General features: G+C 45.7%; 1 protein-coding gene across 8 annotated transcripts in view; it reads left to right on the plus strand.

Annotated features, from left to right (window-relative positions):
- Positions 1–15,412, plus strand: part of LOC110534011 (signal-induced proliferation-associated 1-like protein 1) — a 47,209-nt gene that overhangs the window by 10,698 nt on the left and 21,099 nt on the right. For 5 of the 8 annotated variants that reach the window (XM_036990399.1, XM_036990404.1, XM_036990406.1 and 2 more), the window contains exons 2-7: positions 9,539–11,006; positions 11,123–11,247; positions 11,412–11,600; positions 11,896–12,070; positions 13,777–13,880; positions 14,552–14,709. In XM_036990399.1, coding sequence (XP_036846294.1) covers positions 9,866–11,006; positions 11,123–11,247; positions 11,412–11,600; positions 11,896–12,070; positions 13,777–13,880; positions 14,552–14,709 — 1,892 coding nt within the window. In that variant the 5' untranslated portion in view covers positions 9,539–9,865. Of the gene's footprint in view, positions 1–7,873; positions 8,084–9,440; positions 11,007–11,122; positions 11,248–11,411; positions 11,601–11,895; positions 12,071–13,776; positions 13,881–14,551; positions 14,710–15,412 lie in introns of those variants that run through there. The other 3 variants (XM_036990401.1, XM_036990400.1, XM_036990402.1) reach the window with 3 other exon arrangements.

A 15,412-nucleotide genomic window follows, 5' to 3' on the forward strand; every position in this document is an offset into this window, starting at 1 on the left:
GGTTCTCAATCAGAGACAACGATAGACAGCTGTCCCTGATTGAGAACATAGAAATACAAATAATAGAACATAGAATACCCACCCCAAATCACACCCTGACCAAAACAAATAGAGACATAAAAAGGATCTCTAAGGTCAGGGCGTGACACACATTGTGATATTGTTGAATGGAGGTATTGTTGTATGGTGAACATTTTGTGTTGAGGATATGTGGTGGTGTAGAGATGTTACATGATGTACTGTTTTATCTTTTATCTTTATCTCATTCAGTACAAACATAGTTCACTGTTTTATATGTAATGTGGATGCTTTGGTGTGTGATCCCTAATATACACAAATACAATGTCATGCAGAACATTGGTTACAAGAGAATAGACCCTGGTGCAGCTGGTGTTGTTTAAGGGACAAAACACAAGTTAAATTTAACCAATCAACATTAGGTCTCATAGGGGTGGTTAGAGTGGAGACTCATAATTAAAGAATTTGTGGTCATACGCAGCGCTTAGCTGGGTAGGTGTGTGTGTGTGAGTGAGAGAGTGAGAGAGTGAGAGAGAGAGAGAGAGAAATAGAGAGAGAGAGAGTGAGAGAGAGAAATAGAGAGAGAGAGAGAGTGTAGGCGGTGCAGCCGTTTCAGGAGGACCAGGCTTAAATTCGAAGCACAATAGCGGGGATAGTGAGGAAGTGAGGGAGGCCAGTGTCTCTTCCTCTCTGAGAGGACAGGGTAGGGGTGACAGTTCAGACTGCTAGAAATGCTATTGGTGGACAGTCTCTCGGCCTCAGAGCCAGCTGCACAGATAGGAGAGGAAGAACAGTGTGCAGTTCAGCTTCACATAATAGCAGCAGTGATGACGTGAGGGTCAGTTCCCCTCTCATTTTTGTCACACACATACACCCCCCCACACACACACACACACACAAGTGCACACCCCCCCCACACACGCACAGAGATAGAAAGTCACGGGCAGAATCACACAGTGCAGTTGCAGAGGGACAGCTGTTCTTCCTGCCACTGTGGCTTTTACACTCTTTCAGAGTCAGCAAAGGCACACAAAGAACGACACAGACACATTCACTCCGACCGACTCTTGCACGCATGCCATGCACTCCCATATACCCACACAATAAAGTCCTTTGAGCATGCGAATGACCAATACCATAGTGAAAATGTTCAAATGCTTTATCACAGTGGTGATTGATGGACACACTAATGTAAGATGGCATGGAGTGAGAGGGACAAAGATGTATCATCCCCAAGGGCGTAGGAGCCGGGGGGGGGGGGGGGGGGGCATGTCTACCCCACCCCCCAATGTTAGAGGCAGGTAAAACACGCGAGAGAGTCACCACATTCATTGAGGGATTTTTATTTTTAAATGGCCTCCACTGCTGGAACGTGAGTCACTTGCCCCGCCCCCACTGACTGCTTCATTCTCACTCTCGGTTTGTTACAAGCAGTGTGGCAGTGCGTATGAGTGATAGAAACAGCACTGTGCAGCACCACCATCATTACTCAATGCACCGGGTAAAGTAACTTTGAAATCTACTTTGAAACTATACCTCACACACATGGTCAAGGGCTTAAGAAAAAAGAAGACACCTGTACCATGTCAGTTATAGAGTTGAAATGTATTACATTTTGTGTTTGCATCCCAATATTAAACGTGACATACAACAAAACTGTTTGTTTTGTTTGAAACGTTGAGGCTACGAGGTCATTTTACTGCAGGAAAGGGCTACGATTTGTCTGTATCCTTTTCTCAAAAGTGACTAGAAATGAGCATTTAAAACCTTTTTATTTCATTTATATCCTGGAGTGTGCCTCTTTTTTTAAGCCCATAACCATGTGTGTGAGGTGTAAACTTATGTTTCGCTAAATGTGTCCCCTTGTCAGAGTCGCTCCTACGCCCCTGATCATAATTCTTTTAGTTGGTAGTTTCAGTAAAAGAGGAAGTCAGGGTTAGATGCACAGACAATGTTATGGAAAGAGCCATTTCTGAACCAACTTCCTCTTTCTGCCTTTCTTTCACTGAAATAGGAGGTAACATCAGATTTAAACATGCTTAGTTCATGACATATTGTACATATATGTGTTTCAATAAGCATGGAAAAACACAGATGCAATATGTTTTATCAATGGTCAGAATAATACTTTTGTTTCCACACACACACACACACACACACACACACACTTACTTCTTTGGTATCAGAGATTTCCAAAGAGGAAGGGACTTGTAAAAACTGAGACTGTTTTACAGTATCGAATCCAAAACTCCAGATGACTTCAACTGTGAGATGACTAAATTGGAGCTTTCTCACACACATATTTTTAGAAGTCACACACACATACACACACGATATGGCAGTACACACTTCTGTGTACAGTTCTTTGTGACAATAAAGCTAAGGGTATAGGTGATGTTTTGGACGGCCAAGGCCCAAAACCCATGGTCAGAGAGTGGGCTTGGGGGGGGCTGCCTCATGAATTATTCAACACTGTCTAACTCTAGCCCCATCTTTTCCCCCTCATTAATAATTGATAGCACGACAGACATATGCTCCATTTCTGAAGGACGTATTTGCGGGAGGACAGCCTCCTCTCAAAATGAATCTGTTTTTAGTTGTCTTCAGCAGATGCTAACATCAGCACAGCCTAAAGGTGGGCTTGACCTCCACAGACCAACAGCAGAAACAGATGCCCAGTACACTCTGTCACAAGGTCCCCCACTGGAGGACACAGGCAGACAGCAGCCAAACACACTCTGCAAGGTGACATTAAAGGCTTAGCAAAATGACATTGGAAATGAGAGGTGACAATCTTTTTTGAATTGTTTTACTTCCTTTGTAGTGTCCAGTGTGACATATACTTTAAACTCACAAGGGTAGGAAGGTAAAAGGTTGGGAAGTGATAAGAAGCATGTGTGGAAGGCAGGGAGGTTCGTGTATATGCACTCCCACTGACTGCTCTGACTCAGCCTGGAGACGTGCCAGAAGGGAGTCAGGGAGACTACCTGTTGTCCTCATTACCATCATGGTATCATCTGTCAATTTCCACTCCTCAGATCAACATCTGACCTCTGAGAAGCGATCATGTGATCCTGTACAGGGTGGTCCTAAGAACCTTTCCACTTCCCTCCTTCCCCTCTGCCACCTTGACAGCTAACCTCTACTCTAAAGTCAATCTATTGAGTAGACGAACTATGTGTCTTTGGAGACCAACAACTCAGACAGACATCTGCTAACTCTAAGTAATATATCAAAACCGAGATAAAATGTGGGACAAAAGGAGTGTGCCAGAACCAATCACTTAGCAGTCTCTGGACCTGGCCCAGACCCTACTCAGCGGGCAGAAGCAAAGGGGAAGGATGAAGGGTGATTGGAGGAAGTGTGAGGGAGTAGCAGCATTGGGATTACTTTATTTCCTGAAACCAATTGTGTGCAATAACACACCCACTGGCTGTTTTTAGTCTTTGAAACCCGTTTTGTGTTTCCAATGACATGGTAGTTATGCAGTGTGAATCCAAATGTATCAGGCAGAGCTGGGATCAATAACAGGCCCTGGGATTGGCTGCTGGGCACAGTGAGAACACACGGTTAATTAGCTCAATTTTCCTAAATCAATCATCCCTAATAGTCGATTTAGGCCCTAACGTATCGTAAGCACCAATCACTGTGATTTGGAGGACAGAGGTTGCGTTGCTGGTGGCAGTACTGTGATTTGAAGGTCAGAGGTTGCGTAGCTGTCAGTACTGTGTTTTGGAGGACAGAGGTTGCGTAGCAGTCAGTACTGTGTTTTGGAGGACAGAGATTGCGTAGCAGTCAGTACTGTGTTTTGGAGGACAGAGGTTGCGTAGCAGTCAGTACTGTGTTTTGGAGGACAGAGGTTGCGTAGCAGACAGTACTGCGATTTGGAGGACAGAGGTTGCGTAGCAGTCAGTACTGTGATAAGGAGGACAGAGATTGCGTAGCAGTCAGTACTGTGTTTTGGAGGACAGAGGTTGCGTAGCAGTCAGTACTGTGTTTTGGAGGACAGAGGTTGCGTAGCAGTCAGTACTGTGATTTGGAGGACAGAGATTGTGTAGCAGTCAGTAAGTACTGTGATTTGGAGGACAGAGATTGTGTAGCAGTCAGTCAGTACTGTGATTTGGAGGACAGAGGTTTTGTAGCAGTCAGTACTGTGATATGGAGGACAGAGATTGCGTAGCAGTCAGTACTGTGTTTTGGAGGACAGAGGTTGCGTAGCAGTCAGTACTGTGTTTTGGAGGACAGAGGTTGCAGAGCTGGTGGCAGTACTGTGATTCAGCATAGAATACTAGTATGCAATGAGGAAAATTGTATAACACACGATGTTGCTCTGAGGTCTAGTGACACGTATGCTTGGAATCCTTGTTATCGTAGCGCACTTCTCTGCAGTTCTAATGAGGGTTTTTGAAATCATTCCAGAAGTACAGAAATACATACTCTTGATGGCCTTTGGTTTGAGTTATGATAGTAATCTGTCCTGCTCCCAATTTCAAGAGATCATTTTAATCCCACATATGCGTGGAGAACCATGAGCCAGAAACAGAAACAGGTCAGGGGAGTCAGATATTTTCAACGGCAGAGGCAGATTGCATCGTCAGTAATGGCACATAGCTGTTTAATAACACAGGAACCCGTTTCTATCTTGTACAGACATAGTAACTATGAGCCCATCAAGGATTTGTTAACCTAGACGCCTACTGAAACCTTCCATAAAGAACCAGTTTGTCACCTGATAGGTCTGATATGGCCATGGGGCGGATACCAATCCTGGTCATTGATCACATTGAATGGCTGCCTATGGTGAGCTTTTTTTCCCCCAGAGCTGGGCCTGAAGGAAATACATTTCAAGCATGTACCCTACTGTAGGCTACACCAAATACAATATATCATTTATTCATACATGCTTTTGTTGTTGCTGTTTTTCCCCCTCAAATCGATTTGCTGATGAGAAGGAGCTTAATAAAACCGCATCAGATGTAATCTTCATGTGAGATGTAGGTCAGGAGTTGAACAGAGACTTATGGTTGGTAGGCTGAAGTCAGCCTGGTCTCCTCTCTCTGATACAACAGTCCAGTTAGCCATGATGGGAGGGGGAGATATGATGATGACACCCTTCCTCTGAGGGTTAGTAAGGTCAGGATGCCGGTGACATCACAGGACGCAGTCTCAAAAGGGAGGAGGGGTCAGAGATGGTGCAAAAAGAAAAGTGTTCCTGGAAACACGGCTTCCCTAAAGTGGGCGTATGGTCACCATGGCAGCCCTATGACTCCCCTTTCACAGTAACATCCGGACAGCACACACCCTGGGGCCTTGTCCTGGGTCTAGCATGTACACCAAACAGGATGGCGACCCCACTGCGCTGAACACTCATGCCTCCGAAGCACTGAGGTCAGAGCAGCGCTTGTGAAAAACACTAGAAAACATGAACCCAACACAGACCAGACCTGTGTTCAAATAAATGATTTAAAATACCATGAACGAGGGTGAATTTGAGTCAGTATATTTAAGTATTTCAAGTAACTACTTGAAAAATATCTTAATTCTTACTTCCAAATGTCTTTGAAAGTAATTGAAATACCTGAAATAGTATTGAAACCCACGTCTGACACAGGCATACTGTAGTACCTGTAAATGAAGTCTGTTAAAGTACCAAGGGGCTGACAGCACAGTCCTGTTGTAAAGACTGGTTCAACACAGGTCACACAGAGAGCCAAGATACTCGGGATAGAGGCGGAGATCTGAGGTCATTAGCAGCCACTCACTGCTAGCAGTGTTCTGTCAGCATGGTTAGACACGGCATCAAACACCAGTGTCCTAGCTTAATGATGTAGTGAGGCAGTGCATGCCTGGTTTGACTTCTGAGGCACTGAGACTGCTCTGCTCTCTGGTTTCATGAGAGGATGTGTGGACTGTGAAATGGGCCCGCTGAACTGTCATGATGAACGCTCCCAATCTTCAGAAAGTCCTGGAGAGCCTTTTAATCCCTTGGCTGCATGTTTCGGGTAATCCCTCTTTGCTTAATCTTTTGATAGAAGAGGAAAAATACTGTAATTTGTAGGTTATTGTGATGTACTGTAATATGAACTTTATGCGTACAACATAGTGAAGTATGCGTATTGATCTCTTAAAGGGACATTTCACAATTTTCCAACTTCAAATGTATCATCTCCAGCACCACCCCAACATCAACATTTGTGAAATGTGCACGTTTCTAGGTTTTGTAATAAAATATATAGAGGAAGATAAGTGTTGTTGGGTTGGTGTTGGAAATTATGAATATGAAGTTTTTTACTTTTTAAAAAATGTCCCTTTAAGCTTTCCTTCCTAGGTGTTTCAAATGAAAAACATTAACCACTTTTCTATAAAGTTGCAAAGCTTACAACCTGTGCTCTACCTTTTTGTTTGAACGAAAACCCAAATGCAGATCTAACAAAAAAATATATTGAATTTGGTTCAGAGGAAGTGACAGATGTGACCGAAGAACTAGGTTAGCTCACATGGCCTTTAGTGTGGGGAAACATTCTCCCTATAACTTTGATACAGTCAACAGAGTCACTTGTTACCCTGTTAGACACAGAAACCACCAGACATGTTGGATAGTAGTCTGTGGAGGATGGAGAAGTGAACCTCTGCAGCTATGCACAGAAGTGACACGAGGAGGAAGCTGTGGTCACCGTAGACCCCTATTGCGTAGTTGAACCAGAAGTCTCACTGGGGCAGTTAGAGAACATCACATACAGTACTGGACTAGTTAAAGCTTCCCTTTATCAGTCTGACTCCTTACTTTAGTATATCGTATGTCCTGCTCTTTGTCAACCCACAGAACTTGGGAGTAGAATGATTTGACTGTAGGGCAGGTTCCTCTGCATGCCTTTATATGGTTTTGATGAACTAAACCACTGGATATCCAGCTTTACTCTAAACTGGCAATCAATTTATAATGCATGAGACTGAAAACAGAGACGGGATTGATCAAATGTTTAGCATGTGTTATTGTGTTGTTAAAATAGATGAATTAAATGAATGGCCACTTGTTGTGGATGCATGCAGCTTTTGGTATTGTTGATTGTGTGCTAACAACCTGCCATTGGGTCACTAAAAGCACCAGGGAACTATCGAGTGGCCCCAGGGGGAACGCATGGCCATACAGTGGATGCCACTCCATATATATGCTCAGTGTGTGCTCAAAGAACACACAAATGCTGTAGTCCTTTTTCTCATTTCAGAAAAAAATACAGTAATGCGCATGTTTCAAAGAATTCTATCCTAAACTATTTTGCAAACTCAGCTATCACCTTCAGAGTACACATTGTTTAATCTAGACTCCCACAAGTCAGGGCACTCTGCTGGGAGACTCAGAGACCTTGGATGGGAAGTAAGTGGCTGGGCTTGGTACCAGCAGGGAGATGGAAGCTGCTGCTCTCCTAACCTGATTTGCTTCAGTAAAAAAAAAACTTTCAAAGAACTGAAGAAATTGATATTATCCAGAAAATATATCAGAGTGAGTTGCTGTGGTTAAGGGCATCCAGTACATAGCTAGAAAAATGTCAGAAAGGATGTCCAAACATGTTATCATGTTTACATGTCATCATGGTCTAAAATATTCTATCTATGCAACCAGGCACAATGTGATTGTTCCTTCATGGGGACAGAAGGTGAATTGCAAATCTCCAATATTCAGTCAATATCTGGAGTAACTATTTACATTCAGTTGTGCAGAGGCAGAGAGAGAGAGCGAGAGAGAGAGGGAGATGACTCCCTCTCTCTCCAGTCACCATCAACATCTCTGCAGCATTCTGTGCTAACGGGCACCGCGCACACATGAGTGTGAGCTGCGTCGCTGCACCTGCTCTCCAGGCTGCAAATCATCTCGAGACAGGAGATGCATGAGAAATAGCGAGACAGGAAGCAGCCTTTAGAATGTAGAAGAATCTAATATTTGTATTAAAGAGAAACTGGTTTCCGATATCGTATGATTGACGTCAATTTGACCAGAGAGAAGGGAACAAAGAATGGGGATGCCAGGAACCGAGGAAATTCATTTGAAAACAACCTATTTTCGCCTGTGAGTTGACCTGAAACAAATTGTCTGTAATGAGAAAGACCAAGGATGTTTAGAATAAGTGTAGATAATGAAAATCCACTTATGAATAGTGGCCCTCATTTAAGCAATAGACTGGCCTGTCACCTATTGACGGGAGTCTTACTCATTCATTTACTGTAGAGTACCTTGGTTAATTTCGAGACAGAAAAAAAATGTAGATATTTACATACTGGCTATCCTTAGGCAAACAATTGTTTTGTTATGTTATTCAGTAAAAAAGCCTCCCTCAATGGGTCTAAATGGCCCCTGAAGATTAGTATGTTAAAATCCAATTTATACGTTTCACTTGGGCATTTTTATTTAATTGACTCTTACAAGCTAAAGTCTATGTTTCATATTTTAATTAAATAAATCAAATATCCGAACAAAATTACATTGGACATCTCACTATTAATATCCTCACTATATTGAGGTTTTGATGTACAGACTCTCATTTTATTTGTGTCCTTCTGGTCCAAATCACCCTAAAGTATCTCAACATTGATTGTGTAACTCAAAGGAGTTGCTTATAGATGATTTGGACATGATTTTGAAAATGCTAATATAGGTCCCATTGACTTGCATTGATTGAGAGAGAGAGAGAGAGTTGGTGGGATATGACAATTTATGAGCAAATGTGACCATAAAATAAAATGAACAAGCAAGGCCCGTGTTACATTTGGGATGTCAGATAATGTGTGGGGTTGTGTGGATTTAGAAGTCCGGTGGCGTTGAATGTTTCTGCTTTCTCTGGGGATTGTATATGATAGGAGAGGATGAACTGTAATGTCTCAGAGGGGAATATTGTCTTAGACACACAGCAGGCTACTGTATTCAAAATAGACACTGTATGAGATAGATAGAGGGAGTCTTATTCTGTTGGCAGGCTGGCCAGCATTGTGATGTTTATTACTATTTTATTCTTAACTTGTTTGAGGACAGGAAGGCCACCTCCCCCTTCCTGCAGTGTTCTATTGTGCCTGTCCATAGAGGGGATGTGGTGGGCCACATACGACTACTTGGCAGCTATTTTTGCAAAGGAAAAAAAATCATAATGCAAGTATTGAGAGGTTAAACAATACAGAACAAAACACACGTCAGAGCTGCTTGTTTGCCTATTTCGATTTCTATGCGTCATTGTTGAAAAGAAATGCATTCGAATTTCAGGATAATGTTTTGACAGAGTGGCTTAAAAAACACTGGTGCATAGTTTGATTTGCAACCATTGAACAAAACCTCAGTGACTGAATGACATCTGAGGCGTCAGGAAGGATAATAGCAGTATGGGTGGGAGACGGGTGTCTGTGGTCAATGACCGTAGCTTTGTCTCTGTGCACAGGTGACCAGTGGAAGAGACCAAAGAGAATGGATGACAGAGTATAAAGAGCTGGGCTCTTCTCATGGTTAACTCTCCTCTCCTCTGTACATTTTTACCAGCAGGACCAAACCAAAACTGGACCAAACCAAAACAGGACCAAACCAAAACTGGACCAAACCAAAACTGGACCAAACCAAAACTGGGGCACACCAGAATCGTAGTCATCTGCAGAGCTGGCGAGCGTCCTAAAATAACTTGGAATGGGTGTACGCTTTCCAGACTTAAAACATATAATTGTATCTGACTGTGGGACATAACTGTCATCTAATAGTCCTCTGCATTTTGTTATTGAATGTGGATGAGGAACACGTGTAGTACCTTTACTCATCTGGTTTGGGAAAGTGAGGAGGGACAGTTGGAAGATTGGAGTCAGAGTCTGAGGCACCATGCAGTCTGACGACCTCTTCCTCCGCAAGTTCTGCCGGCAAAGGCCGCGACCCCCTCTGGCAACGGTCAACTTTGACTCTAAGCGGGACGGTGGGGTACGGGCGCGGGTGCTGGCAGGGGAGTGGCCCCCGAGGAGGGACGGGGAGGGGGCAGATGGGGATAGCCTTACTAACCCGAACCGTGTGAGTCTGAACCTGAGGTCCGTGGGCCGAGGACACATCATGCAGAGAAGCAACAGTGACGTGACTCTGGGTGACCTGGACTCTTCTGGTAAGGTGGGAGGGAAGGCCACACGGGCGGTGGGGGAGAAGGCAGGTGCCGGGGCTCAGGGGGACTCAGGGGTGGTGCTGCACAGGGAGTATGGCAGCCTCTCCTCACTGGAGAGACAGACAGGTCTGTCAGGAACACAGGAGCTCAGTGCAGACGACCAGGGAGCTCTGAGCCCCAACGCCCTCCGCTTCAAAGACCCCTTCCTGTTGCTGGGTCTGCATGCAACACCCCCAGAACCAGACGGCTTCTTCAGGGCTCTTTCCGCCCCCACAGGAGAAACTCCAAAACCAGCCAAGCCCCCCAAGCCTGAGGGGCTGAGCAAGAAGGCCAAGCCTTCACCCCCACAGATCCCCCAACCAGGTCCTTATGACAACCTGGGAGGCGGAGCCTGGGTCAGGAACTTTGCCCACTATGATGTTCAGAGTATTCTGTTTGACCTCTTGGAAGCAGCCAGCAATCGGGACAGCATCGGCCGCAAAAAGAACATCACCTCAGGGGCATCGGCTGCCTCAACGATGCGCCCCCTCACCCAGGCCACACCCTCCTCCCCCTCGCAGGGTGGGGGTAGTGGTGGGGGGGCTGTGGAGGACCCTGACCAGTGTCTGCTGGACGAGGGAGATGGGAACGACAACGAGCTGCTGCTCAGCTGCCCCCACTTCCGAAACGAGATGGGGGGTGAGGAGCGGGCGGGCCTGGGGAATACACAGGGAAGAGGGTGCCTGTGGCTGAGCCTGAGGAACCCCAACGATGCAGTGTCAGTACTGGAGGAACCCAGAGAGAGCCACGTCCAACAGCAGGGCAAGAGCAACTACTTCATAGAACACGCAGACCTGGGAGCCCACTACTACCGCAAATACTTCTACATGAAAGGTGAGTGCTGCGTCGTTGTGTGTGAAAGATCATGTTTGCTTTACCTCATTAAATGATTGAGACTGTTTGTGTTCGTCAACAACGGTGTTACAGGGATATTTCTTTCCACTCCTCAGATCATCAGAACTTTTTTGGTATAGATGACCGCCTGGGTCCAGTGGCCATCAGCTTCCGTAGAGAGGAGAAGGAGGGGTCCAGTGGAGCTCAGTATAACTACAGAATCATCTTCAGAACCACTGAGGTCAGTCTACAATACACACTCAAGGTCAATATGAGTATACAGTATTGACAGACTTCTAGATCCTTTTCTGAATACATACCGCCATTCACACATACCCATACTTACTATTGTTGCACACATTTGTCCATCTACTCACACCCCTCGGGACTGTCCCTGCCTCCCAGCTGAAGACTCTGCGAGGCTCCATCCTGGAGGAGTCCGTGCCGTCAGCGGCCCGCCACACCACCCCGCGCGGCCTGTCTCCCAAGAGGCTCCTGGAGTTCATCATCCCTGAGCTCAACCTCCACTGCTTGCGCCTGGCCTCCACCTCGCCCAAGGTCCGAGATACCCTGCTCAAGCTGGATGAACAGGGGGTGAGTAGGACCCACCCTGGGTTGACCCCACTCAGTGTCCTGCTCATGGCCAATAAGATGTCAGATCCATCAGGATACTCTTTTAGATGGTTCATGTAAACCTCCTATGGAGCAGTCTACAGAGAAATATGTCTGATCTGTCCATTCTGATACTATCACTTGAACTTGAACAGGCATTCAAAGAGATACAGTACATCTATTCTAAAAGTTTTGGGCTGCCATGGTTATTACAAAAAACACAATAGTTGATCAAAATCTCTCTCTTTCTCTCCCCCCCCCCCCCCCCCCCCCCCAGCTGAACTTCCAGAGGAAGGTGGGGGTGATGTACTGCCGTGCAGGCCAGAGCTCTGAGGAGGACATGTACAACAACGAGAGCTCCGGGCCGGCTTTCGAGGAGTTCCTGGACCTGCTGGGGGAGCGAGTGAAGCTTAAAGGCTGGGAGAAGTACCGCGCTCAGCTGGACACCAAGAGTGAGCCCTGCACATACATACTATCTACACGTTATCTACAGGCAGGATATATACTGAACAAAAATATAAACGCAACATGTAAAGTGTTGGTCCCATGTTTCATGAGCTGAAATAAAATAACCCCCAAATTGTTCAGGTGCACAAAAAGCTTATTTCTCTCAAATGTTGTATACAAATTTGTTTACATCCCTGTTAGTGAGCATTTCTCCTTTGCCAAGATAATCCACCTGACAGGTGTGGCGTATCAAGAAGCTGATTAAACAGCATGATCATTACCCAGGTGCACCTTGTGCTGGGGACAATATAAGGCAACTCTAAAATGTACATTTTTGTCACACAACACAATGCCACAGATGTCTCAAGTTTTGAGGGAGTGTGCAATTGGCATGCTGACTGCAGGAATGTCCACCAGGGTTGTTGCCAGAGAATGTAATGTTAATTTCTCTACCATAAGCCGCCTTCAACGTTGTTTTAGAGAATTTGGCAGTATGTCCAACCGGCCTCACAACCGCAGACCACATGTAACCACGCCAGCCCAGGACTTCCACATCTGGCTTTTTCACCAGATGGTCTGAGAATTTCTGCACAAACTACCAGAAACTGTCTCAGGGAAGCTCATCTGCGTGCTTGTCGTCCTCCCCAGGGTCTTGACCTGGCTGCAGTTTGGCTTCTTAACCGACTTCAGTGAGCAAATGCTCACCTTCGATGGCCACTGGCACGCTGGAGAATTGTGCTCTTTACAGATGAATCCTAGTTCAAACTGTTCCGAGCAGATGGCAGACAGGGTAGCGTGTATGGCGTTGTGTGGGCGAACGGTTTGCTGATGTCAACTTTGTGAACAGAGTGCCCCATGGTGGCATAAGATAATGACAACAAACACAATTGCATTTCATCGATAGTAATTTGAATGCACAGGCTCATTGTCGTGCCATTCATCAGCACGGCTCCATGTCGCAAGGATCTGTACATAATTCCTGGAAGCTGAAAATGTCCCAGTTCTTCCATGACCTGCATACTCACTAGACATGTCACCCATTGAGCATGTTTGGAATGCTCTGGATCGACGTGTACGACAGTTTGTTCCAGTTCCCACCGATATCCAGTAACTTCGCTCAGCCATTGAAGAGGAGTGGGACAACATTCCACAGCCTGATCAACTCTATGCAAAGGAGATGTGTAATGCAAATGGTGGACACACCAGATACGGACTCTTTTTCTGATTCAGGTCCCTACCTTTTTTTTAAGGTATCTGTGACCAACAGTTGCATATCTGTATTCCCAGTCGTGAAATCCATAGATTAGTGCCTAATTAATTTATTTCAATTGACTGATTTCCCTATATGAACTGTAACTCAGTAAAATCGTTGAAATTGTTGCGTGTTGCATTACATTGTTTGTTCACTGTATATATTGAATCACAGGGCATCAGGGGTTAGTAAACACATAAGATTAACACTATCTAACACGGTGTAATTGTAGCAGTATTGGGAGAAGCTGTATAGTCACTGTGTGTGTCCTCTATCTTAATACTGTCTATCACTGTGTAATCTCAGCACCTAAAGTCAGACTGATGTTTTTTTTAGTCTGTGTTTACACTATCTGTAGACTGTCTCTCACTCTGTTAGCTACGAGGCTGATAGCGACGTGTTTAAACCTTTCTGTGCGCGTGTGTGTGTGTGTGTGCTTATGCGCGCGTGTGCACACAGCGGACTCCACGGGGATCCAGTCCCTCTACACGCGCTACCAGGACTATGAGGTCATGTTCCACGTGTCCACCATGCTGCCCTACACGGCCAACAACACACAACAGGTAACAAACAACCCACAACACATACACACTACACACTGCTTTACAGGACGCTAAGGAAACCCAGTCAGACAACTTGAAGCCGTGGTAGTGATATTGTGATAACGTGGTTGTTTAGAAAGTCCTTTTTAATCGAAAACGATTAGAAATGGAGATTCTGATCTTTTATACAAGCATAGTTAGGTCTTTTTTGGGTCAAATATTGAAGAGAATAAGCAGCATTCCTCGCAAAAATGTATGAAAAATAATCTTCTTGATTCTGTGTTTATGGTAACATTATTCTTTGGTTTTAAAACCTACACATTTCCCCATATTCAAATGAAGGTGTCCCCGCTTGAGGAATGTCGCACAACAAGCACGGCAGGCAAATGACTTGTTCCTCTGCGTCTCTATGTCCAACTCCCACTCTAAAAGCATGCTGTGTCTGCCCATACACTATAGATACTGAGCTACTGCCACTCTGTCTGTTTGGCTGGCAGTCAGGCTGGAGAGCCGCTCACATCTGCCAGCTCTTCGGTTGGAGTGATTTGGAAACACTACACCATACAAATAAGTAACACCGAATAGCTAACTGCACATGATCATTAGTTGATCAAATAACCAAAATGTATTAACAGCTCTCTTGACTACCTCTACCCCCCCCCCCCCCCCCCTCTCTCTCTCTGGTACTGTAGTTGCTGAGGAAGAGGCACATTGGGAATGACATAGTGACCATAGTGTTCCAGGAGCCAGGGGCTTTGCCCTTCACTCCTAAGGCCATTCGCTCCCATTTCCAACATGTCTTCATCATCATCCAGGTGGAAAAGTCCTGCTCTGACCACACCTACTACAGGTGAGATGAGAGCCTTCTCTCCTGCTGTACCGCTGTCCCTGTCTGCTCCACAACTGTCTCTGTTTGTCTCGAGCTGCACCGCTGTCCCTGGCTGCTCCACAACTGTCTCTGTTTGTCTCGAGCTGCACCGCTGTCCCTGGCTGCTCCACAACTGTCTCTGTTTGTCTCGAGCTGTACCGCTGTCCCTGGCTGCTCCACAACTGTCTCTGTTTGTCTCGAGCTGCACCGCTGTCCCTGGCTGCTCCACAACTGTCTCTGTTTGTCTCGAGCTGTACCGCTGTCCCTGGCTGCTCCACAACTGTCTCTGTTTGTCTCGAGCTGTACCGCTGTCCCTGGCTGCTCCACAACTGTCTCTGTCTCGAGCTGCACCGCTGTCCCTGGCTGCTCCACAACTGTCTCTGTTTGTCTCGAGCTGCACTGCTGTCCCTGGCTGCTCCACAACTGTCTCTGTTTGTCTCGAGCTGTACCACTGTCCCTGGCTGCTCCACAACTGTCTCTGTTTGTCTCGAGCTGTACCGCTGTCCCTGGCTGCTCCACAACTGTCTCTGTTTGTCTCGAGCTGTACCGCTGTCCCTGGCTGCTCCACAACTGTCTCTGTTTGTCTCGAGCTGTACCACTGTCCCTGGCTGCTCCACAACTGTCTTTGTATGTTTATCTGCTTTCAGCATTATCAATCAGAAATGACAGGTGTAACAACATGTTT

This window comes from Oncorhynchus mykiss, chromosome 10 (assembly GCF_013265735.2).
Source record: "Oncorhynchus mykiss isolate Arlee chromosome 10, USDA_OmykA_1.1, whole genome shotgun sequence".
In the NCBI taxonomy this organism is placed as follows: domain Eukaryota; kingdom Metazoa; phylum Chordata; class Actinopteri; order Salmoniformes; family Salmonidae; genus Oncorhynchus; species Oncorhynchus mykiss.